The sequence below is a fragment of the Diabrotica virgifera genome, chromosome 1 (assembly GCF_917563875.1).
Source record: "Diabrotica virgifera virgifera chromosome 1, PGI_DIABVI_V3a".
In the NCBI taxonomy this organism is placed as follows: Eukaryota; Metazoa; Arthropoda; class Insecta; order Coleoptera; family Chrysomelidae; genus Diabrotica; species Diabrotica virgifera.
This window is the reverse complement of record NC_065443.1, coordinates 233,123,796-233,149,097: the sequence shown is the minus strand read 5'-3', so window position 1 is coordinate 233,149,097 and position 25,302 is coordinate 233,123,796. Positions and strand designations below refer to the sequence as shown.

The window sequence follows — 25,302 nt, the reverse complement described above, 5'->3', positions numbered from 1 at the left end:
GGAAGTGCGCTCAGTACAATAAGCATAAATGTACCGGGAGAGTTCACACAGTGGGAGATGAAGTAGTGAAAAGTACAAGTCACAACCACGTTGCCGATGCGTCAATATTAGAAGCAAAAAAGGCTTGTAACAGAATGAAAGAACTGGCTCATCAAGTTGAACTAACAAGACAAGGAATCATAGCTACCGTTTCACAAGAAGTGTCTGTGGGTGCAACTGGGCAGCTACCTTCTATTTCATCCCTAAAGCGAACTATTCAGAACACACGCCAAAGAGTGGAAGCTATTCCGGCAAATCCAAGAAGCTTAACAGAGCTTATTATTCCGGAAGAATACACCAGAAACAATAACGGCGAACCGTTTCTTTTATTTGACAGTGGTCCAAACGAACAGAGAATTTTAATATTTTCCACTGAAAGAAATTTAACTTTGATGGCGAGCTGTGAACACTGGTATGCCGATGGAACATTCACATGTACTCCTCTATTGTTTGGTCAGCTGTATACAATACATGGCGTACAGTATAGCAACGTTATTCCAACTGTTTTTGCTCTACTTCCTAATAAAACTCAGGCAACATACACTCGACTCTTCCATGAATTAAAAACGTTACGACCAGGTTTAGGTCCTACAACAATAATGGTGGATTATGAAAAAGCAGCAATTAATGCTTTACAACAAGAGTTTCCTGAAGTCAGAATCCGTGGATGTTTCTTTCATTTCACACAATGTTTGTGGAGAAACATGCAAGGTACAGGACTGCAACAAGTTTATACAGAAGACGCGAATTTTGCTCTACATCTGCGACAATTGGCAGCCCTAGCCTTCGTACCTGAAGTAGATGTTGTTGCAACATTCGGAGAGCTACTGGACAGCGAGTTTTACACTCAAAATGAAAATTTACTAACACCTTTAATAAACTACTTTGAGGATGTATGGATAGGCAGATTGGATCGACGACAACAAAGAAGACCGCCAATGTTTCCAAGGAATCTTTGGAATTGCTTCGAATTTATAGAGGAAGATCTACCGCGTACTAATAATGCTGTCGAAGGTTGGCACAACAGCTTCTCCTCGATATTAAATGCAGCACACCCAAATCTATGAAAGTTTATTACGGGGCTAAAGAAAGAAGAGAGTTTAAATCGATTAAAAGTGGAGCAATACATAGCTGGAAACCAACAACCTCAAAAAAAATTTATAAAGATACAGCGCGGCGAATAAAAACGATTTGTTTGCAATACGGGAACCGGCCAAATCTAGAATATTTATAGTCCTGTCGCCAGGGGGGGTACAACGGCCTCGTTAATTCAGATGGACTTACCCAAGTTTTTTTTATGTATTTTGACCCGTAGAACACGAATTTTTTGGGTAACAGTCGATCCGGATGTCGATAAGATTGTTATAGACAAAGAAGTTGAGGAATCAAAAAACAGCGATTTTTCCCAAAACAAAACAATATTTTGTATTTTTTGGGTAATTTTAAGCAAAAAATGTGTTTACAAGTTTATTCGTAGGATGCATAGTTTTTGAGATAAACGCCGTTGAACTTTCCAAAATTCGAAAATTTTGAATTTTTGAACCCGAATAACTTTTGAATAAAAAATAAAATAACAATTCTGCTTGCAGAATTGGAAAGCTCAAGTTAAATTACACCGGTTTTGATTATTTTCATTGCTGCAAATAAATTATTTTATTGTTAAACAAAGCTCTAAACACATAGTGTTTCAGCGTTTCGACGCGTGTCCGCTATGAATTCTACGTAGAAACTGCCTGTTTGCAAGTGCTTGACTTGTTCTCTACGTGGTCACGTTAAGTAGAACACGAATTTTTTGGGTAACAGTTGATTCGGATGTAGATAAGATTGTTATAGACAAAGAACTTGAGGAATTACATAACAGCGATATTTCGCAAAACCAAACAATTTTTTGTATTTTTTGAGTCATTCGAAGCAAAAAATGTTCTTACAAGTTTTTTCGTTGGATGCATAGTCTTCGAGATAAACGCGGTTGGACTTTCAAAAAATCGAAAAATTGCAATTTTTGAACCCGAATAATTTTTGACTAAAAAATAAAACAGAAATTCTCCTGGCAGAATTGAAAATTTCAAGTCAAATTATACTGGTTTTGATTATTTGCATTGCTAAGAAATAATTTTTTTATTGTTAAACGAAGCTATAAACAAATAGTGTTTTAGCGTTTTACGTGTGCCCACTATGCAAGCTACGAAGAAATTGCCTGTTTTCAGGCACTTTTAAATTGGAGATGCATTGAAAACATCAGTGAATTCAATTGTCGAGTAAGTAATTTTTATTTGTTAATAAAAAACAAAAAACAAAAATAATTACTGTTTATTTGTGCAAATATTTTTTTTCATGCAAGCACAAAAGGTGCAGCAAAGTATTTTCAACCTGCGGCAGTTACATCTTGGACCGCAAACTGAACAGTTACAACCAGCTGGTAACTTTTCAGCTGGAGGAATCAAAATATGTACTTTCTGTGGCATTAATAAATTATCGTCCATAAAAAATCCATATGATGTCGGATCTAATTCATCCATAGCTGAATTTAAAACATTTGTCTGAATGTGTACAACATAAAAAGCTCTTAAAATGTGAAGTTTAATTGAATTGGAAGTGGGTGGCAAATTTTCTATTACTGAATTTTTGTGTTTATAAATCCAAACTCTTAATTCATCGAATGAGGTACAATTGCAGTCTACAGTCTTGGTAATGTTAACTAAAAATTTTTCTGCATTCTTCGTGCATTTTTCTATACTAAATGGAGAACAGTCTGTAAAATAATTGATAAATTAAATATATGAAAGAATCATTTGTAACATAATTGGTAAAAAGTAAGTATATCTACATAGTACATATATATACCTCTTGCAAAATTTTGTAAATATTGGGTGGGATTTTCTTTTAAAGCTCTAGCTTCTGTGCCCACTTTACTAGTATAATCACCTCCTGTGAGGTGATGCCAACTACCAACAATGCAATGCCTGGTAATGCATGTACCTATAAACGAGTTTAAACAAGTGAAAATTGTTTACATATTAGGTTTGTTCTAGTATGTAATTTTGTATGGTTTTACACGAGATGCTTTCAGTACATCTCATATTTAAAATCAAACGTAGCGCGACCACGTAGAGAACAAGTCAAGAACTTGCAAAACTACAGGCAGTTTCTAGGTAGCATGCATAGCGGACACGCGTCGAAACGCTGAAACACTATGTGTTTAGAGCTTTGTTTAACAATAAAATAATTTATTTGCAGCAATGAAAATAATCAAAACCGGTGTAATTTAACTTGAACTTTCCAATTCTGCAAGCAGAATTGTTATTTTATTTTTTATTCAAAAGTTATTCGGGTTCAAAAATTCAAAATTTTCGAATTTTGGAAAGTTCAACGGCGTTTATCTCAAAAACTATGCATCCTACGAAAAAACTTGTAAACACATTTTTTGCTTAAAATTACCCAAAAAATACAAAATATCGTTTTGTTTTGGGAAAAATCGCTGTTATTTGATTCCTCAACTTCTTTGTCTATAACAATCTTATCGACATCCGGATCGACTGTTACCCAAAAAATTCGTGTTCTACGGGTCAAAATACATAAAAAAAACTTGGGTAAGTCCATCTGAATTAACGAGGCCGTTGTACCCCCCCTGGCGACAGGACTATTAAGAGGAATTGCCCAAAATTTTCAACTGCAAGTATAAAAAACTAAAAAACAATTAAAAAAAAAATTTAAAAAAAACAAAAAAAAAAAATAAAAATTAAAAAAACACAAAAAAATAAAAATAAAAAAAAAATAAATAAAAATTAGAAAAAAATAAAAAAATTAAAATTAAAAAAACTTTTAAACACGCCAGTTACTAACTGCCAGTCCTAAGCCTGGATAAAGTGTGAAGGAAAGTTAAAGTATGCAAATCTGTTATTAATATAAATGTATTCTTTAACTATGATATCTTCAATAAGTACTCACCAGTGACAATGTATTAATGAAATTGTGCCTGTTATATAATTTTTAACCACAATATCATTATTTTATTTGGGAAATTTTATTTTAATAAAGATGGTAGCCCTTAACCTACCCTATCTATATGTAGTATATACCCTGTAAAATATATTAAGCTTATATTAAAACTTACTCTTAAATAACCAAGGGTAAATTTTGCGACACTGCCAAGTCGTGAAATAATACCTCTAGGTACTTTCCCTACAACATTTACAGTTAAAATTACCTTAATTCGACCATTAAATTGGTCGAACATTTTACATGATCAATTTCAAATAGGATTATTTACTTCCAATTATTTTCCTATTATTTAAAGTGGAAAATAAAACTAAAGTCATTTAGAAGTCAATATTGGGTTGACGAAATATTTTTTACCAATAGGTTAAAATGACTAATAAGAAAATATTTAACTGTTTGGGTCATTATTTAACAGCAATCCTTTAGTTCTATTGCATCATCTAAATCTGACCTAAGCCTGGATTAAGTGTGAAGGAAAGTTAAAGTATGCAAATGAAAACATATTTTCTGACGCGATCTTTTTTCGCGCGATCAATTGCATGCGACCTTATTTCGTCGGCGCTGTTTTTTCGCCGGCGACCTTTTGATACGCGCTCAAATGTGCGCGACATTTTTTCGCTCGACCAATTGTTGGCGACCTTTTTTCGTAGATCCATTTATCACTTAAGATACAGTCAAACCCGCTTGATGGAATACCCTTGTGCCAAGCAAAAGTATTCCTATAACCGGTATTCTAATAAGCGGATGCGACTGTAATAGTATTCCTTAAGTGGCGTCCTCATTGAGTTGACATTGTCGATCGACTCTGTCTATCGACACTGTCGACCGACAAATCGAAAAAGCTTCGATGTCCACACCAGGTAGGCAGAATATTTGTCGACAGTCGAAACGAAAATGTGTGACGAAGATGGCGCCATTATTGTTTGTGCCGTATTTGTTATTATCACAACTAAAAAACGTAAATCATCGATTAAAAGAAGATTTTGGGTTCGACCAAGTCTTCAAAGTAGAAATCGGTATAGCGGTAGTAATCTGATGGGAGATTTGAAAAAGGATGATATCGATATATTGAACCTTGAATACAGATGTAACGGAGGTTTCAGGAATTTTTTTCGAATGTCGGAAAGTGAATTTGAATATTTGTTGCAAAAAATATGGCCAAAAATTTGTAAGCAAGACACCAAATGTAGACCTGGTCTTATTTTTGTCACGTAAAGATCTTAAACTTTCATAAGCAAACCATTTACTTTTGTACACATCCTCCGTGCCACTGCCAGATTTATTGCCATCCTTTGTTTTTTTTTATTTCTCTTGCTAACTGGCTTTGAAGATTTTTTATTTTTTGTTCTACCACCTGCTTTTCTATATTAAATTCACTGGCAATTTCCATCAAAGCATCGTGTCTCATTTTTCGGTCTTTATAATATTTGCTTCTAGTGTTCCATAGATTTGTTTTTAATTTGTAAGCATCAATAAATGCAATCACTTTTTCTTTTTCCCATTCCATTGTGCCGACAAGTACAAAACACGAGACTTTAGATGAGGCAGACTACGCCGCACGCTGAATTATTTTTACTGTATTTTTAAATGTCGAAGGTCGAATGCACGTCCACACTTCGGATTCGACTCGACTACCCTTTGATTTTACCGACAGAGCATGGAAAACCAGTCGACACGTCAATCGACATCTTTTGTCGATCGACAAAGTCGATTGCCGCGTACACACTCAGTCGAGAGTGTCGATAAACACAGTCGATCGGCAACGTCGACTCAATGAGGACGCCGCTTTATAGACTTAAGGTCCTAGTTCAGCTTTTTTATCCATCAAGCCAGTCGATCACTTCGCTGCTTATTATTGAGAGTTAGGTCAAACTAAAAAGGACGATATGAAGTAAGTCCAAATCTTTTGATTTGGTGATAAACAGTTCGCATTGTATTAGCCTTTCCATTCATTTTAAACCAATTAATGCGTAGAGAGCGGCGAGTTTCGATGACTGATAAGAGCGATATGGTTACAATATGTGCACTGAGAAGCACGATCTGATTGTCTTTTGCAGGAAAAGAACTAGCCTGTATAGAGATTTTCAACCGAGGGAAGATTTTACGATCATTTTATGGTTTTCTAGTTTTGTAAAGTTGAAAAACAATAAAATGATTTAACGAATGACTATTAAAAAATTAATTTAGTGAAAAGTTACAAACTAGGACCACAAAAAAGTATGTAGAAAGGCCCGGTTGCATATTTACAGATGCTAGCGTGTGTAGACACCAGGGTGTTGAAATCAGTTAGGGTTTGGAAAAACAGTACATTTACAGATGCTAGCGTGTGTGGACACCAGGGTGTTGAAATCGGTTAGGGTTTGGAAAAACAATACATTTACAGACGCTAGCGTGTGTTGACACCAGGGTGTTGAAATCAGTTAGGATTTGGAAAAACAGTACATTTACAAATACTAACAAATTTGGACACCAGAGTGTTAAAACCAGCTAGCTTTTTTAGGGCTATATGCATAGATGCTAACGGCTATTTACATTGATTTTATACAGTGCGTCCATAAAGTAACGCATAACTTCATTATTTCGTAAACTGGCTACTTTAAGAAAACATCCCGAAACAAGTCGATTTTTATTTTTAAATTACAATTTTTTGGCATATATTATATCATACTAATGACGTCATCCATCTGGGCTTGGTGACGTAATCGATGATTTTTTTAAATGAGATTAGGGGCCATGTGATAGCTCATTTGAAAGGGTATTCAATTTTCTACTTACTAATAGAAACATTAACATAATTATTTATACAGGGTGTCCAAAAACTTTTTTTTAATTAAATTAATTGGGACAAAAAGAAGAATGTTTGTAATTTATTTAATTCAAAATACGCTTTACAGGTGTCAGAAAAAAAAGAAAACATGTCATTTGACAAATAAATATTGCTTTTCGCTTAAATTCAATGTTAAAGCTACCACCCACTTGCCTCTGGGCAATTTGAACATTTCGTTTAAACGAAAATCAATCTTTATTTTTTTAAATAAAACATTTTATGTTTTCTGATAGTAGTAAAGTGTATTTAGAATTAAACAAATTACATACATTCATCTTTTTGTGTCAATTAATTTAATTAAAAAAAGTTTTTGGACATCCTGTATAAATAATTAGGTTAATATTTATATTAGTGAATAGAGAAGTAAATACCCTTTTAAATAAGCTATCACATGACCCTAATATTCTCATTTAAAAAAATCATCGATTACGCCATCACGCCCCGATGGATGACGTCACTAGTATGATATATATACCAAAATATAGTAATTTAAAAATAAAATTCGACCTGTTTGAAAATTTTTCTGTAAGGTCATCGGTTTACGAAATAACGAATTTATGCGTAACGTTATACAGGGTGGTGAATTGGAAAACGAGCCATAGGAAACTCAATGTAAAATTATAAACTGTTGAATTCCTGCTTCCCTAATTATTCTACATCAAAAGACATAAGAAACTATTTGTAGTGGATTGAAATCTTTATTGAAAACAATTGTTAAAATTGTTCTACGAATTTAACACATTCCAAAATTTTGTAAAATATAATAAATTTTATCAAAGTATTTGCCAAATTTAGGCCACACACAGTGCAAGAATGTGTATAAGGTTGCCTTCGTTAAAAATCCTAAAACAGGTCGATTTTTAATGTTAAATTATGACTTTTTGACATATATATCAAACTAGTGACGTCATCCATTTGGGAGTGATGACGTAATCGATGAATTTTTAGATAATAATAGGGGCCGCGTGCTAGCCCATTTGAAAGGTTATTCAGTTCTCTATTCAGTAATATAAATATTACCATAATTATTTATACAGGGTGTCCAAGAAAAATCTTTTTGAATAAAATTAGTTGACACAAAAAGAAGAATGTATGTAATTTATTTAATTCAAAATACACTCTACTGCCGTCAGAAAACAAAAAAAGTTTTTTGATAAATAAACATTGCTTTTCGCTTAATTTTAATGTTCAAGCTTCCACCCATCTGTCTCTTGGCAGTTTGAACATTGAATTAAATATGCGGCCCGGTTCGAATTGTTTTTTCTTGTATTTGAGAATCTTTGAGATAGTTTTTATAGCGCCTCAGATTAGCTCCTCAGGTATTATATACAGTGCTAGTCAAAAGTCCGTACCCCCCTCGTATCTTTTGAATGGTTGTACCTATAATAGTGAAATTTGGAGGGAGGAAATAAACGGACGTAAGCTTCTTAACTGGTCATGACAGGTGACGTAATTATGACAGATGACTTTACAGCGCCACTGTGAAAGATAATTTTAAATGGGACCTTATGGCAAGTGATACCTCGTTTGAAAGGTATTGAAAATACCTATTCAGTCATACTAATTTTGTTTGAATTTAAGCTAAATTTGATGAATAAATGAAATAAAAATAAAATTGTAGTTTCGAATTTAATTAATAAAAATTCAAAATTCCGCATATGATTGCTTGTCAAAAAGGTTGACGTTGACATAAAAACTACTAGAGAATTGAAAAACGTCAACTTTTTTGACAAAAAAACCATAGGCGGACATTTGAATTTTTATTAATTTAATGTGAAACTACAATATTATATTTATTTAATTTATTCACCAAAATCAAAATCAACTAAAACCCAAAAAAATTAGTATGCCTGAATAGATATTTTGAATACCTTTTAAACGAGGTATCACTTGCCATAAGGTCCCATTTAAAATTATGGGTCATAGTGGCTCTGTAACGTCATCTGTCACCACAACGTCACCTGTCATGACTAGTTAAGAAGCTTACGTCCGTTTATTTCCTCCCTCCAAATTTCACTATTATAGGTGTAACCGTTCAAAAGATAAGAGGGGGGTACGGACTTTTGACTAGCACTGTATATATATGTAAATATATAGAAAAGGGTATGATTTATGAGGTAATAAATTTTGTTAGAAGACATTTAACGAAACTGGATTTTTTATGATAAAGCAAATATTTTACAGAGCCGTATTATGATAAAGAAATATATTATAGGACCGTAACAGTAACTAAAAAATACAACCGTCGCTTATTTCCTTTTTTGGTAACAATTGACGATACCACAGAAAACACTTTATCCCAACTCAAACAATTAGTTGTAGAAAATTTGTTGTTGAAAGGATTTATTTATTCTTTTTTTGATGTTATAGTTTGTAACATAGCGGTTGTCCCGCTATGTTAGCGAGAAACTAAGCAGTTCGAATAGTCACAGAATGTTTGCTTTAAGTCCCATGGTAAAAGATAATCTAGTCTCTATGTAAGCTATTGGTGATAATAATAAAACAACTATACCTACCGATTTAACTCTGAATACTTTTTCCGTAAGTTTCTTAAGAAACTGCTTTGTCGAAGGATCCTTACTATCAGAAGGCTTGAAATTTTTAGAACCTTCTAGGACTTCATTAATGCTCGCACTTTTCGTTAAATCGAATGATTTTGTAGGCCAGTTACTAGAAGGAGTTGATGGTGCAGATAAAGGAACATATTTAGAACTTGAGCTTTTGTTTATACTATATGATTCTTTGTACGAAGAATAAGAGGAAGTTATGTTTTCGTTTTTAGAATCGACAATTTTTGAAAAAAGTCTCATTTTGAATTGTTCACTACAATTTTGTTGTCGTTGAAAAAGAAGTAGAGTATTTTTTTATTTTTTACTTTAATTCTACTAATATTAAAAGTTGGTGGTAATTAAAGTATGCGGCTGATGTATAAATTTTAAAATACAAAATAAGAGTGTTTTAAGTTAATATGAAGTCAAGTATCAAGATTTTATGAAAAATTTCTACATAGCAACTACCAAGCAGATCATTTGAGAAACTTTTATAAGGAAGATTAGAGGTCTAATATACGTACAGAAAATAGAAAGACAGAAAATGGTAGATAATTTTTCAATTTAGCCATTGTTTATTAAAAAAAAATTATATAAATTTTATTATTGTTTTCTTTCGTAATAACCAAACTTAAATTCAACGTATATCGCAAGTATTTCTATATCAAAACATAAAAAACATTTGTGCCTACGTATGAAAATTTCTTTTTATACACCATTAAAATACTCTGAAAATATAATCAATCGACTTTCTAGATATCTATTCTTTCTAGTGATCTAATTTGTTAGAAAACAGCAGCCAAGAAATTCATTGTTGACTGACTTCTCGGTATAATGGTTGAAATAAAAATAAATACAATGTATTTTTTAACGTTTAAAAAATATGTGTGTGTATATTCAGTGCTATTCAAAATATTGCCAAAATGTGTTGTCTTAAAAAACATGTAGGTTTATAGATTATTTGACACTGCCAATAGTGGCACTAATTGAGTAAGTCATTTTTGTTACTATCAAGTATTATTTGCATTATGTTTTTCAATGCGTTTCCAAAATACCAATAAAAATTAAATTCAAAAGTATTTTAAAATAAATTGTGATTTAAACAATTGAGAAACCAGGAACACTAACGGAACCAGAAACAATCGGACATTGTTAGCTTCTGATCATTTTCTTTGATTATGCAAAGGAATGTCAAAATCAGTTAGGCCACTCTGGCTCTCATGGCCTCAATTGACCCCCACGCTTGAACTGAAGAAAAAAAAAGAACCATAAAAGGAAGAATTTTAGGAGAAACCTTGAACAAAATATTTGAAAATGACCAAAAAATACATAAGAATTAACGTCTACGACAAGCATTCGACAATTAGATGAGGGTCTATGGATATCACCATACGACCTTGTAGCCTACAGAAGAGAGTAATGATAATGGAATACGAACCGCAAACCTTGAAGCCCCTTTAAAGATGGTAGTACCGACCACGTATTTCAAATATAAAGACTTAAGAACCTGGATCTCCCCAAACTCTGAACACTATAATCAAATATATCATGTAGTAACGAATAATAGACATTATGGACTGCATAAGTCTGCATAATAAATTATTATCAATACAGATCATTACTTTATGATCACAAAACTTGGTACGAAGATATCTATTGCAAAAAATAATAGAGAGAAAGGAAAGTTAAAAGATAAGAAATAAAATACCGAAAACATACAAAATGAACACCTTAATAAACATAAACAATTTAGAACGATTTCAGAAAAACCTAGAAATAAGATATAATATAATAAGATATAAGTATCATAAACGAAAATGAGAATATCCAAATTAATGGAAAATGGAAAAAATGAAAACTGGATTTGACAAAACAGCAGATGATAATAAGATAGAGAAAAGCAAGTACATAAAAATCATTGGTTTGACGAGGAATGTAGGAAATGTATTAATTCAAAAATAATATATACAATAAAATGCGGCAGAAAACGATAGAATTGATGAAAGAATACCGAGTAAAACGAAGGGAAGAAAAGAAAATACACAGGTCAAAAACAGGGCATACTTACTTCAAAAAACAGCTGAATAGATAAATGGAATACTGAAGATTTTATAGAAAATTAAACTTCACAAGATGAAGCTATAATTTACTATTTTTACTGGGAATGCGCCATAATTTTACTTTAAAATAAGATTATGTTGACGTTTCGATTTCCAGTGCGCAAACTGACATCAAAATATAGATTAAACAAATTTAAAGAAAACAACACTTGAAAGCTATGAACGCTATTGAAAAACTATGATATGACTGCGCGAAAGGTCATTAAAGTTTGTAAGAATGCCCTAGGTAAAAGACCTAAAGTGCTTTGGAATATGTTGGTATTAGTTCAGTCAATCAAATACAATAGGAACTGAACTAAACGATGAACGGAGAGAGAACGATGAAGTGAAAAATAATGTACAATGTATATAAAAACAAATAAGTATGTGGCTAAAAGGGAATAGAAAAGCGTTAATGATACTGATAATTGCCATGAATATAGAACCACCTACTACATTTGTTATGCAAATAATTTTTAGTAACATCTTCCAAAAATAAAAACTTTTTTAGTTTACACCTGCTTGTTGTAGACCGGTATAAAGTAATCATCAGTAGAAAAGTAACTGATTACACAATAAACAAAAAGATATTAAAACATTTATAAATAAAACCTTGTTATTGTTTATCACCTATATGTTTTGATGTTGATTTATATTCTACTCTATTCTGTGGTTATACAAAAACATATATTATCATACTTCTACTCCTTTGTCAACTTCGCCGATTAATAAAACTAGCAAATCTTTAAATTTTCTTTCCAAATAACACAAAACACACTATTTAAATCACCTAGACACTCCGCGAAAAGAAAAAGAAAAGATTTGTGTAAAAGAGTGTTCTTACTACTAATTTTAATGGAGCAAAAACGTTTTGTAAGAATTATGTGTTTAACAAAACACAAGTCCAGAAATAAACCGGGTCGTGCGGTAGCAGGGATTTGGTTTTGTATCTGGACCATATCCAAATACATTCGTTTACGTGTACAGTGAGGGGGCTGGTTAATTAACCATTTGGAAAGCGGTTTTAATCAATCTAATGCTGGGACAATGAGTATGAGTAATCATGTGCTTCTGCTAATTAATTTAGACTTTATTCCTGGGACAGATGTTTCAGCTTGTGATAAAGTAAATTTGGTTATCAGACAAAATGCAATAATGTTCAAACATAAATTCAAATATGTAATTAGAAGCCATCTGAATATACACATATAACCGGCCTGACCAGGAGTACCTATAAACTGTTCATGAGTTCTTATCCGATTTCCGCGGAAAGTCAATCCACATTTTTTATTTTTTATGTTCTTCTCAACCATAAGTTACCTACTGATTAACATTGCACTAGGTAAATAAAGTTATTAGAAAGATAAAGTTTTTTAATTCTAATAGCAACATTAGATAATAATATTGAAAAATATTAAAAATATTACTAAAAGATTTTTAAATTGAAAACTTATTGGTACATTTCCCTGGTGACACCTCCAAGGCTTCTACAATTTGCAAGCCAAATGGATGCTGCAGTGAAGACAAAAGGGAAGGAATTCTACACTATGCAATTCACAACCTTCGTCTGCAGCATGGTAAAGTTCCAACGGAAAATGCACCTAGTTACTCCACGGAGTAATACTACTATAAAATAAAAATAAAAATGTATACCATTTTTACCAGTTGCAATGCGAGGCCAAAAATGTCTTAATTTTTACTTAGATTAGAGAGCGCAACCAGCACTCTTATCGACGATTTCACCTCTTGTTAGAGGCTCTTCAGAGAATGCAGAGACTGCATTTCTCTGAGAAAAGCAACCTATGCATTCTCTGAAGAGCCTCTAGCAAGAGGTGAAATCGTCGATAAGAGTGCTGGTTGCGCTCTCTAATCTAAGTAAAAATTAAGACATTTTTGGCCTCGCATTGCAACTGAATAAAAATGGTATACATTTTTATTTTAAAGTTATTAGAGTCTGGAATAACAACAAGAGGAGCCATTATTAATAGGAGTGTACAAATAGTAGCATATGCGGATCACATCGATATCATAGCTAGCCTGGTCAAATCGTTCATGGTATTAGAAGCAGCAGCAAAAATAATGGGACTACACGTTAATACCAGTAAAACAAAGGATATGAATGTTACAAAAGCAAGCAAGTAGCAAGACCTGAAGATCTAACGGTTGGAACATATACGAGAGTTCATACATCTAGGTTCACAAATTAACCAAAGTAACGTAAGACGTATATATCTAGCAATAGAGTATACTACGAATTAAAGAAACTTTTAACAACAAACATAGTCACAAAAAGAACGAAAATATTGATATACAGAACTCTAATCAAGCCCGTCTGCGGTGACTGGGCCACTTTCTTCTTCTTCATGTGACTTGTCAACTCAACGAAAAATGTACGTAATATTAATAAAAATGTTAATTCAGACAACAAAAGCAATACTTAAAATTTGTCCAATTCTTGATTTTATTGGAACAAAAAAGCGATGTTCATCAATTCATTATGTTCGTTAGTTGATCTAATGTATTACGTTTATCGAATGGATGAGCATCCATATATTAATATATAGTACTTTCATTATGTATACCATAATTTCACTTTATTGATATTACGAACACTGTTCACTAAGTCAACGAACACTATTCATTGAAACAACAATGTCGTTAATTGACCGACGAAGACTATTCGTTGTGTCAATAACAGTGTTATTTCTCCTAACTTATACTGCTTCATGCATCCAATAAATTTCGTTTATTTCTACAATTATTTCCGTTTCTTCTTACAATTATTCCTACAATAAATACGGTTATTTTTACAAGCAATTTTATTCACCATTAGACCAAGCAGACAACAGAGAAAAGAGTCCACCAAAAATAGCCGAGATTAGAACAGCAGTAGACAAATTAAAGAACAATAAATCACCGGGATCGGATCAAGTAGCATCGGAATTACTGAAGGAAGGAGGAGACGCACTACAGAAAACAATACATGAATTGATAACAAAGATATGGCCAAATAAACAGCTACCAGCGGAGTGGAATAGTGGTATTATTGTACCATTACATAAAAAAGGAAATCAGTTAGAATGTGGAAACTACCGTGGAATCACGCTGTTGAATGCAGCATACAAAATAATGTCCAACGTCATTTATGAAAGACAACACGCTGAAAAAATAGTTGGCAGGTACCAAAGTGGCTTCTGTAGACAGAAGTCAACAATAGACCAGATATTTATTCTGCGACAGATCCTCGAAAAAAACAAGTGAACATAACATCGACACACATCATCTCTTCGTGGACTTCGAAAGCGCATATGACAATATAAACCGAGAATTCTTAATAAAAGCAATGAAATAATTTAATAAACTAACACAACTAATAGAACTGATAAAAGAATCTCTAAAAGTAGAAAGTAAAATATGGATAAAAAACGAACTAACGGAAACAATAGATGTGAAAAAGGGACTACGCCAGGGAGACGCTCTATCATGCATCTTGTTCAACATCGTACTCGAGAAAATAATGAGGGACACAACAGTCAATACTCGAGGAACAATCATTAATAAAAGCGTGCAAATACTAGCATTTGCAGATGAGGTTGACATAATCGCAAGATCAAGAAGAGAAATTATAGTGGCATTCAATCAAATAGAACGAGCTGCACAAAATAGTGGCCTTAAAACCAACCAGAACAAAACAAAATATATGCAGGTAAGTAAAAACACAGAAATAAGGCAGCCACAAAATATAACAATACGAGAATACAACATTGAGGGGGTAAAAAACTTTACATACTTGGGATCCCTAGTCACGTCTGTCTGATAATAACGTAGCAGAGGAAGTGAAGAGGCGAATATTTATTGCCAATAAAAGTTACCATGGCTTAATTCGGCCACTCAGATCAGATAACGTCGCAAGGAAAACAAAATGCCAAATATACAAAACCTTAATAAGACCGGTACTCACATACGGCTCAGAAACCTGGACACTCACTAAAAGAGAGGAAACATTGCTAGCCACCTTTGAAAGAAAAATCTTGCGGCACATATATAAGGGCACAAAAGAAAACGGAATTTGGCGAAGAAGGTACAACTTTGAACTATACGAAATATACCAGGATCCGGATATCATAACATTCATTAAAATAGGACGGCTGCGTTGGATGGGACATGTAGAAAGAGTGGAATAAGGCTAAACACCAAACAAAATATTCAAACAGATGCCAGTAGGAAAAAGAACAAGAGGAAGACCGAAGCTGAGATATTTAGAACAAATAGAAAATGATATAATAACCCTGAAAATAAAAAACTGGAGAAAAAAAGCACGAAACAGATCAGAGTGGAGAAGAATCCTGAAACAGGCCAAGACCCAGAAAGGGCTGTCGAGCCAGTGATGATGATGATGAATTCTATTCACTCCAACAATCAGTTTCATTGATTCCTACTATGAACGTATTTTATATTACGTATATATTATTATTATATATTTATTATTAATTACTGAATGCATTAGCTCAAGGTATGATATATTAATTGATTAATAATAATTTTGCAAATCCCCCTTTTTTGTCCTAAACCTAATGGACTTGAACTGTGTGATTTCTCATATGATTTACCCCCCCCCCCCTATTATTTAGTTTTAGCACATGAGCAAAACGCTCGGACAGGTCGATTTTTAAAATAATCAAAGTATATTATAACATCAATGTTTCGAACTTTATACGATCACTCTTCATGTGACAGGCACAACTTTGATTTTTTTAAATGGGAAAGTACATCACGTGACAGCTCATTTACGTTGGACATAGTGATTCCAAAAATGTATAACACTTTAATCCTTTTTGAGAGCGCAGGTGCAAAATTTCGATCGAATTCCTTTTAAACGCATTAATTTTTTTTAGAATCCTGAGAAAACTAATAAGTATTTTTGAAAAATTTAAACGCTGAATAAAAGATTACATTATTACCGAGGGCTGAAAGTCCCTTAGAATAAACACAAAGTTTTTTTTGAATGGTATATTTGAAATTAAAAATCATACTATTACAACGAAATGAAATTATTCGGCACTTCGGCAGAGGTAACAGCATTGTTTAACAAAGAATTATTCTTTTTTAAGCAATGGTAACACAGAGAAGCTCGGGGTATCACGATAAGGAAAAGCCGTTACATTTCAAATGGTCAAGTAAAACATTTATTGTTTCAACAACTGCGTTTATTGTTACCATGAACGCATTGATTGTGGTTATTAAACGCAATAGTAGATTGATTAATGCATTCGTTGTCACAACAATAAGTTTACATCTATGGAATAATCAAATATTACTCTATATTAACAACTTTTGTACATTGTTTTAATGAAATCTGTACGTTGTCACGATAAACCTAGGTAATTGCTTATCATCTACGAAATCAAGAAAGTGTTTGCTGCCGGAATTACCATTATTTAATGCGTAAAAACACATTTATAACCCCAAAGATCGGATGGAGTGAGGAAACGAGGCAGACTCAGAGCATTATTTAAGGGCCAGATAAAAGACCACTAACGAGTGTTGGGAGTACGAAGTTGGAAAACCAAAGCAAAGGATAGGAAGGAATGGATCCTAATTCTAGAACAGGCCAAGACTCACAAAGTGTTGTAGAGCCAATCATGATGATGATGACTACTAATCTTAAGGGAGTGAAAACGTTTTGTAAGAATTATGTGTTTAACAAAATACAAGTCCAGAAATAAACAGGGTCGTGCGGTAGCAGGGATTTGGTTTTGTATCTGGACGATATCCAAATACATTCGTTTACGTGTAAAGTGAGGGGCTGGTTAATTAACCATTTCGAAAGCAGTTTAAATCAAGCTAATGCTGGGCCAATGAGTAATTATAGGCTTCTGCTAATTAATTTTTTACTGGGACATATGTTTTAGCTTGTGACAAGTAAATTATGTTATCAGCCAAATGTAATAATATTAAAATACAAATCTAAATAATTGCAAGCTATCTGAATATATACAGATGACCGCCCTGACCAGGAGTATAAGCTGGTTGTAGACTTTATCCGATTTCTGCGGAGGCTAATCCAGATATTTTATTCTTTAGGTTCTTTGCAAATAACTGTCTTTGAGGCGGTAATACATGCTATAGACATTAGTGCCCAAGAGTGTCCCAATCGATACACTCCTAGGGAAAAGTCTTTATTTTTATCAGACAGTCAAGCTGCGTTGAAGTCTCTAGAGTCATTTACTTTTGGGTTTTGTTCATTTAAATTGGGTTTGGGACTGTAAACAATCCCTCAAGAAGCTAGCGGAATGCAACAAAGTAACTTTGATGCAGAGTTGGGTCGGATACTGAAAAAAAGTATCCGGATACCGGATACGGATACATACTTAAAATGTATCCGGATACTCTTTAAAAAAGTACGAATACTTTCATTTAAAAATGTATTCGAATACAAGTATCCGGATATTTTTTTCGGATACTTCCTAGGATACTTTTTTTAAGAAGGACATAAATTATTAGTATTAGAACTATGTGATGTGCATGTATTTTTAATGTAATATATAATAAAAAAATACATTAAGTGATGGAGAAAGAAATCAGAAAGTACTCAAAAAATTGTTTATTGCTTATGAATAATAAAACTAGAACATAAACTTATAAGGAAACATTAAATTAAAATAAAAACGTACTATGAATTTGCCTTTGTAAGTACTAATACCTCAAAGTGTTCATCGCTTAAAGCTTTTCTTTTAGGCGTATCAATCATAGTTGCAAAAGAGAAAAGTCTTTCAACTGGTGCTGACGAAGGTAAGCATGTGTTGTACTTCATTTACACCCTTTTTAAGATTCGGTATTAATTTAAGATGTTCAAATTGGTTAAGAAGTTTTATTATTGATGCTGGAACCCTGTTCATTCTATGTATAATTAATAGTACAGCTGTTGTCCACTTGCTGGTCTCGAAAATTGCTAAAATCAAAAAAGTCATCCAAATTTTGATCTCCACTTTCATCTGATTCATTGAAGCTTTCCAATTCCATTTTTGTTTTGGCGACAGTTATAATGCATTTTTTTATATCTTCTATAGTTTTTTTGGGATTTTTTACGACATTGTACCACTTAAGCTTAAATTTAGGAAGAAGAACTGCAGCTATAATTGGATCTTCCCATTCCAAATTTAAAATGTTTGCAAAACGAGTATTTAAGCTTTCAATGCACATTTTTGCTAGATGTTCTCCTCCATATTGTGTTGCGCCTACGTTAGGTGCATTATCGGCGGGCGATAAATATTTAAAAGTATCCGAATATCAAAAAAAGTATCCGGATGCCGGATACTTTAAAATTTGATCACGGATACGGATACCGGATACAAAATTTAAAAAGTATCCGGATACAGCTTTCGGATACATAAAAAGTATCCGGATACTACCCAGCTCTGCTTTGATGTGGGCGCCAGGTCACAAGAAAGTTACAGGAAATGAAGAAGCTGATGGCCTCGCAAAATAAGGGCCTAATACCCCATTCCAAGGTCCGAAACCCTTCTGTGGACTATCGAAAAGCTACATCAGAGAAGAACTCCGGTCTGGGAACTCAGTCAACTACAACTATTTTGGTTTAACACACCAGGAAAAGGCAAGCAAAAATGCTCATAAAAGTGTCGCCTACTGCGACAAAGCGCCTTCTCGAAATGAGTAAAAAAGATATAATTTATATAAAAAAAATTATAACTATATAAAAGATTGGCCTTTTCACTGGTCACTGCCCTCTGAGATATTATCTAAAAAATGAACAAATCAGATAGTGAGAACTGTCGTTTCTGTGACAACTAAAAAGAAACTGTATTTACTATGCAACTGTGTAGCACTGTTTTGCAAACGGTCAAAAATTTCTAAAAGAGGTCAGTCTAGCGCCCCCTCACATAGGAAACAAGTCATCTAGCAGGCTAATCATCTTCATTAGTTCAGTCAACCAAGAGATTAAGGTATGCACAAAAAATCTCTATAGATTGAAGTGCGAAGAGGCTGCATGGCCCTAACAACCTCACATAGGTAATCTAATCTAATCAAAACCGGGTCGAGTGGAAGAAGAAATTTGGCTTTGTTATCTGAACCATATCCAAATACATTCGTTTACGTGTACAGTGAGGAGGCTGGTTAATTAACCATTTGGAAAGCAGGTTAACCACTTGAACACTATGTGGCGTCATTTCATTTTTATCATAAAAAAAAACAACTGTACCTACTTGTCATACTTGGCAGAAAGTGTAGTTACTGTACACCCTACTAAATTATGTAGTCCAGAAACCGAAGCTTTTCACCTCGCAATTTTTACAGAATGGATCGATTGGCTTAAAAATTTAAGAATAAGTAGTGGAGAGTCCAAGGATCAAAATCTATATGATGCTGAAGGGCGCTTTTACCATGGGGGTGGTTGCCACCCCATCTCGGGGGTGGAAATTTTTAATTATATTTGGCTTCAAAGGTTGATAAAAACATTCATTCTAAGCAAAAAATGTTCTATACATTTTTTTGATAAAATTAATAGATTTCGATTTATTCGCTATCGAAAGTGTTAGTTTTATATCGAAAAAATCAGTATTTTTCGATAATACTCATTTACGATTCACTCAATTTTAGCCATAGAAAAAAATTTTTCAAACCAATTTCTTGGGAATTTAATAACCTACAATTTCATATTTAAACATTCGTATCTCTGATTCTAATCTTTCTATTCTGAAGGAAATGGCATTTTTTACCAAACTACAAAAATTCGTTATTCGCTCTTAATCCAGTTTTTTAAAACTAATCATTCTAAGCCAGTCAAACTTGTAGAATCTGTTAATAATACATAATTAGGAGGAATTCTTAAGAATAAATAAGGCCAATGACTAAAATCACCGCTAACTTACATTTTTATGCTTCCAATTGGATTTCTCCTTTTTTTTTTTTTTAAATATATTGACTTTTTAACTGTAACTTTTTTATTTTTTATCTTAGAAAGTTTGTTAATGACAATTTTGTAGGTTTTTGTAAGATCTATAAGACTCTTAATATTAAATCTTTTTAAAATTCTCAGTTGCAAAAAGATGTGACTTTGGAAGGGTTGGTAAAGGTGGTTTTTGCATGTTATTACAAGTTTTAATTGTCAATAGCTCACTCAATTTTTTACATCTAAAAATTTTTTTGCAGGTTCTTGTGAATTAAATAAGCTACAATTTCATATTTAAACATTTTTTCTTATCTCTGATGCTAATCTTTCTATTCTGAAGAAAATGTCATTTTTTCCAAATAACAAAAATTCGTTATTCACTTTTAACTCCATTTTTTTAAAACTAATCATTCTAAGCCGGTCAAACTTCTAGAACCTATTAATAATACATAAATAAAGAAGAATAAATAAGGTCAATGACTAATTTTAATTAGGGTGGTGAATAGGAGAGGTTGCTTCCGGTCACTTTTTCGCTGAAAAAAATAGGAAACGACACTTTTTTCATTATAAGTCACTTAATTGTTGAGCTAGAGACTTTTTGTTTATTTCTGGAGATAGATATTTTTAATTACTTTAAATTAGTTTGAATAAGTTATCATTTAGCATTTGGCGAAGAAAAGCTAACCTATAATAAAGTATAGATCGATTATCATTGGTCTTAAAGACAATTAAAAAAAAACGGGTTTGTTTATTTTTTCAAAAGGTACATTTTTATTAAGTAAAGTTGTTTTGATAAAACGAAAACTTTTGGAGTTATTAGCAGAAAAATTATTAAAAACATTGATTTTTTCAATATAAAACTAACACCTTCGATAGCAAATAAATCAAAAATTTTTATTTTTATCAAAAAAAGTATAAAGCATTTTTTGCTTAGAATTAATTTTTTCTACGGCCGTGCTAAATCAGACACTTTCCCGCACGCATTTCGTTTCCGAAAGTTGCTCTTTTCCGCACGGCGTGCGTGAAAGTAGAATACCTTGTAATATGGCATTATAATCTATTATAATACTAATTTGTTTCAAATGTATCTTATTGTGTTCATGTTTTAATGAAATTAACGCCATAATTCGATGAAATAAAATTATTTTGACATAATATTTGAAAGTCAAATTAGTAGACAATTACAATGGTTTTGAATCGTCGTCGTGGTATCCCATTATATTGAAAGTTTGGTTTTGACAACCTTGTCAAAGACTTAATTTGTGTATTTTCACTCCTAAATAAAAATTGATATTATGACTATTTTTTGTGGCTTTTTTCCAAACGTACGGCCCTAGAAAAAATATTGTTCCTAACTCATGCGAAAAGTGTCTTCCCCGCACTCGACTGCTTGCCCGAACTCCGCTATCGTGTCGTTCGGGTCAACGGCAGTCTCGTGCGTGAAAGTATCACTTTCCGCACTAGTTAGGAAAAAAACTATTTTTACCAACTTTTGTGGTCAAAATATAATAAAAAATGTCCACCCCCGAGATGGCGTGGCAACCACCCCCATGGTAAAAGCGCCTTTCGGCATCATATAGATTTTGATCCTTGGACTATCCACTACTTATCCTTAAATTTTCAAGCAAATCGATCCATTCTGTAAAAATTGCGAGGTTTTGTCCTATTTTAAGCTTCATTGCTTGGACTAATGATAAATAAACGTTTCTGGCTACTACCAGAGGCGTATGACAGGGGACATGAATGGCTGAGCTTTCCCAAATTCTACGCCACTGCGGGAATTGCTATTTTAGCGCTCAATAAACGTACAGTTATTTTCATTAATGTATTGAGATGCTTAATTTTTAAATTCAAAAATCTCGAAATCCAATTATTTTAATAATTATAAATATTATTTATAACTAATGACTTATAATATTATATTTGATAATAAGTCATTAGTTATTCAAGACATGTAAGTTAAAAATTAAGCGGCACAATAGGTATATTAATCAAAACAACAAACTGTGACGTCACATGTTTAAATCTCAAAAACTAATAACTTCATCGTTACGAATGAAGAGTATATTATTTACATAGAGAGTATTGGCGAATTGAAAAATTGCGCTAAATTAGCAATTCCGCCAGTGGCGTAGAATTTGGGAAGGGTCAACTATTCAGTGTTCCCAGTCGTACGCCTCTGATAGCAGCCAGAAACGTTTATTTATCATGATTTAGTAGGGTGGTATACAGTACCTACACTTTCTACCTAGTACGACAAGGATATCTTAATAGTTTTAAAGTACTGGCTATAAATGATTTTTAAATTTTTAAATAAAACACCCTGTAACTCAGTCACATTATATTTAAGTCACACAAGAAGTCACATTATATTTAAGTGATTTTGGTTAAATCTTAACCTAAAGTTATTTTGAGGTCTAGAATCTACAACTCAGAGATTGGACATTCTTAATGAATCACCCTGTATAAGTCTACCCTGTCAGTGGATGTTCAATATGGAGCAAAAATAAATGTTGAAAATATAATATGGAAATTGTTTATTTCCACATATTTTTTGATGTTATGATTATATTTAATCGACCTTGCATTTTATTTTAAACACAACGAATGAAATGTTACATCTATAAAAATTTTCACGATTTTCGATTTTGAAATAATTTCAGACCGTGTGAGTTGTTACGTCGTCACTCTATAGTATTTATATCTTATTTCTAGTTAGTATGTGCAAAACCTCGATTCAACAAACACATTAAACCTTGACTATGCAAAATACATTTTAATTCAGCTGGAAAATGAAAATAAATAAAATATTTGGCAAAAGGCAAGTGGTGCAGATTGGAGTTTCCACTCGTCAGAGTGGGGCAATTTTAAAACTATTTTTTTTTGTATAATATATAGTATCAGAGCCCTGGTTTAGAAGGGCCATTTTCTTCTGTTTTGTTGTAGAGTTCGCTGTAAAATTGTTCGACAGTTTGTAGAATTTCCTGTTTAGCTGTTATTATTTTGCCCTTTGTGTTTTTTAGTTAGTAAATATTTTTCTTTCCTGCTGGCTGTCTCCTTCTGAAGACTTTTAAATTTTTGTTCTCTTCTATGACTTTTGATATCTCTCTGGAGTAGTAGTCTCTTATGTCTTTTCTGATGTTCTTTGTGATTTGTTTGTTTAGTTCTCTCATTTTTGTTAGATTAGTTTCGTATTTATCTGTTAGTTGTCTTCTTTCCTCTAATAAAGTTTTCGTGTTTAGACTTAGTTTTTCTTCATCTTTTTGCTTTTTGGGCAACGTTTTTTCTTAGGCAACATTAATTTTCATCACAAACGTAATACACAACCAATAACTACATCTAAAACAAACATACACAACATAACTGATAAATACAACCTAATACAACCCAAATAATAAAAATAAAGTCTGAACTTTTAAAATAAACATTACAAAAATGTACCCATTTTTATTTCTATAACCCTTTTGGAAAATTATTGACCAGGTTTTTAATACAACTGAAATTGAGTTTTAGTATAAAAGAAAAAGGAAAATGGCATAGAAGCCAAAGATGAAGTTAAAGTTGCCCAGTTCGACCCAAAAGAGGAATCTCACATTGAATGTCCCCCAATTGGTATCCGTAAGTAAAGATATGTGTCCAGTAAGTACTTAATAATGAATCAGATGATTTTATTCCAAACGGCGTCATATTTTAAATAGTAGGAAGGTCCTTCAGTCTGTGTAAGTATATTTGGTAATGGTAGTTAGTCCTCTTAAACCCTCCCATCTCCCTAATGATTCCATGACCCGCCACCGAACAAAACCTGAGCTGCCGTTCGCAAAGAAGGTTTGAGTGTCTGCTACTTCTGCTTTAGCCGATATCCAGTATCTATGTAGTTAATCTTATTCCTGACCACATCAGAGCAGACATTTAAAACGCTTCAAGGTGAGCACTCTCGATATACCTTATTAGTCGCTTATCAATTTTCAAGGACAGCGGGAAATTGATTTTCGGTAGTTTCCCAATCTCATTAGGGTGCGTCCATAGGACACGCTGGTTTCTGAGTCAGAAAGCCGACGCCTAGTCAGTGTAGCTAAATCCTTCATATTTAAATAGGCCTGGTTAAAGTGCAGCAGCGCGCTGACAACTAAATAAGAATGATAATTAGCACACCGACTCGGCGCTGGCTGTCTGACTCAGAAACCAGCGTGCACTATGGATGCGCCCTTACACAATGATACCTACTTCTAGGTGAGAACCTAGCCACAGCTAACTACGCGTTTGCTACAAAAAATCCTACACACTTCTGGAATGAATCATTTGTTCCAATAGAGCTTGTAATTTGGTGGTAGGCTTGGTTCAAGAAGAGTCTACGATTCAGAAGGTGAGGAGAGCGCAAACACACCTAACGAATAAATACCATACCTTGAACGGTCACAGACGTCACAGATACGCCAGGGAAATAAGGCAAAAATATACCATGTTCGGGACACTTGCGCAGCCAGGTTGCAAAAGGGTTTTTTTGGGTACTATATACCTATATATATCAATCGGTTTTAAAACGTCTTGCGACGTTGTCCGATGCCTAATTTCCATGACACTCTATCATCCCATTGGCCCTCTCTAAGATCTCTTGCGCTCATCGCCTTCGTTACTCCCTCTCTCCAAGATTTCTTGGGTCTTCCTCTCTTTCTGCGGTTTGGTGGTACCCATTGCATAATTATTTTAGGGAGTCTTGAGTTATCCATCCTCTGGACGTGTCCGTACTATATCAGCTGTTTTCTTTCTGTCTGTTGTTAGAGAGCCGTCAACCCCCATTCGCTGTCTTATCTCATCATTACGTATTCTCTCTCTGCGTGACACTCCTACTGATCTTCTAAAAGCGTCCATTTCTACTGC

The 25,302-nt window shown here is 33.2% G+C and overlaps 1 protein-coding gene across 4 annotated transcripts in view; it reads right to left on the bottom strand.

Moving 5' to 3' along the window:
• Positions 1 to 25,302, bottom strand: part of LOC114333079 (uncharacterized) — a 212,749-nt gene that overhangs the window by 47,292 nt on the left and 140,155 nt on the right. The window contains exons 1-2 of one of the 4 annotated variants that reach the window (XM_028282923.2): positions 12,213 to 12,376; positions 9,382 to 9,688 (exon numbers count right to left, since the gene is read on the bottom strand). The exons of 2 other annotated variants lie outside the window; for them this stretch is intronic. In XM_028282923.2, the coding sequence (XP_028138724.2) occupies positions 9,382 to 9,675 (294 nt within the window). In that variant the 5' untranslated portion in view covers positions 9,676 to 9,688; positions 12,213 to 12,376. Of the gene's footprint in view, positions 1 to 9,381; positions 9,689 to 12,143; positions 12,377 to 25,302 lie in introns of those variants that run through there. One more of the 4 variants, XM_028282929.2, reaches the window with a different exon arrangement.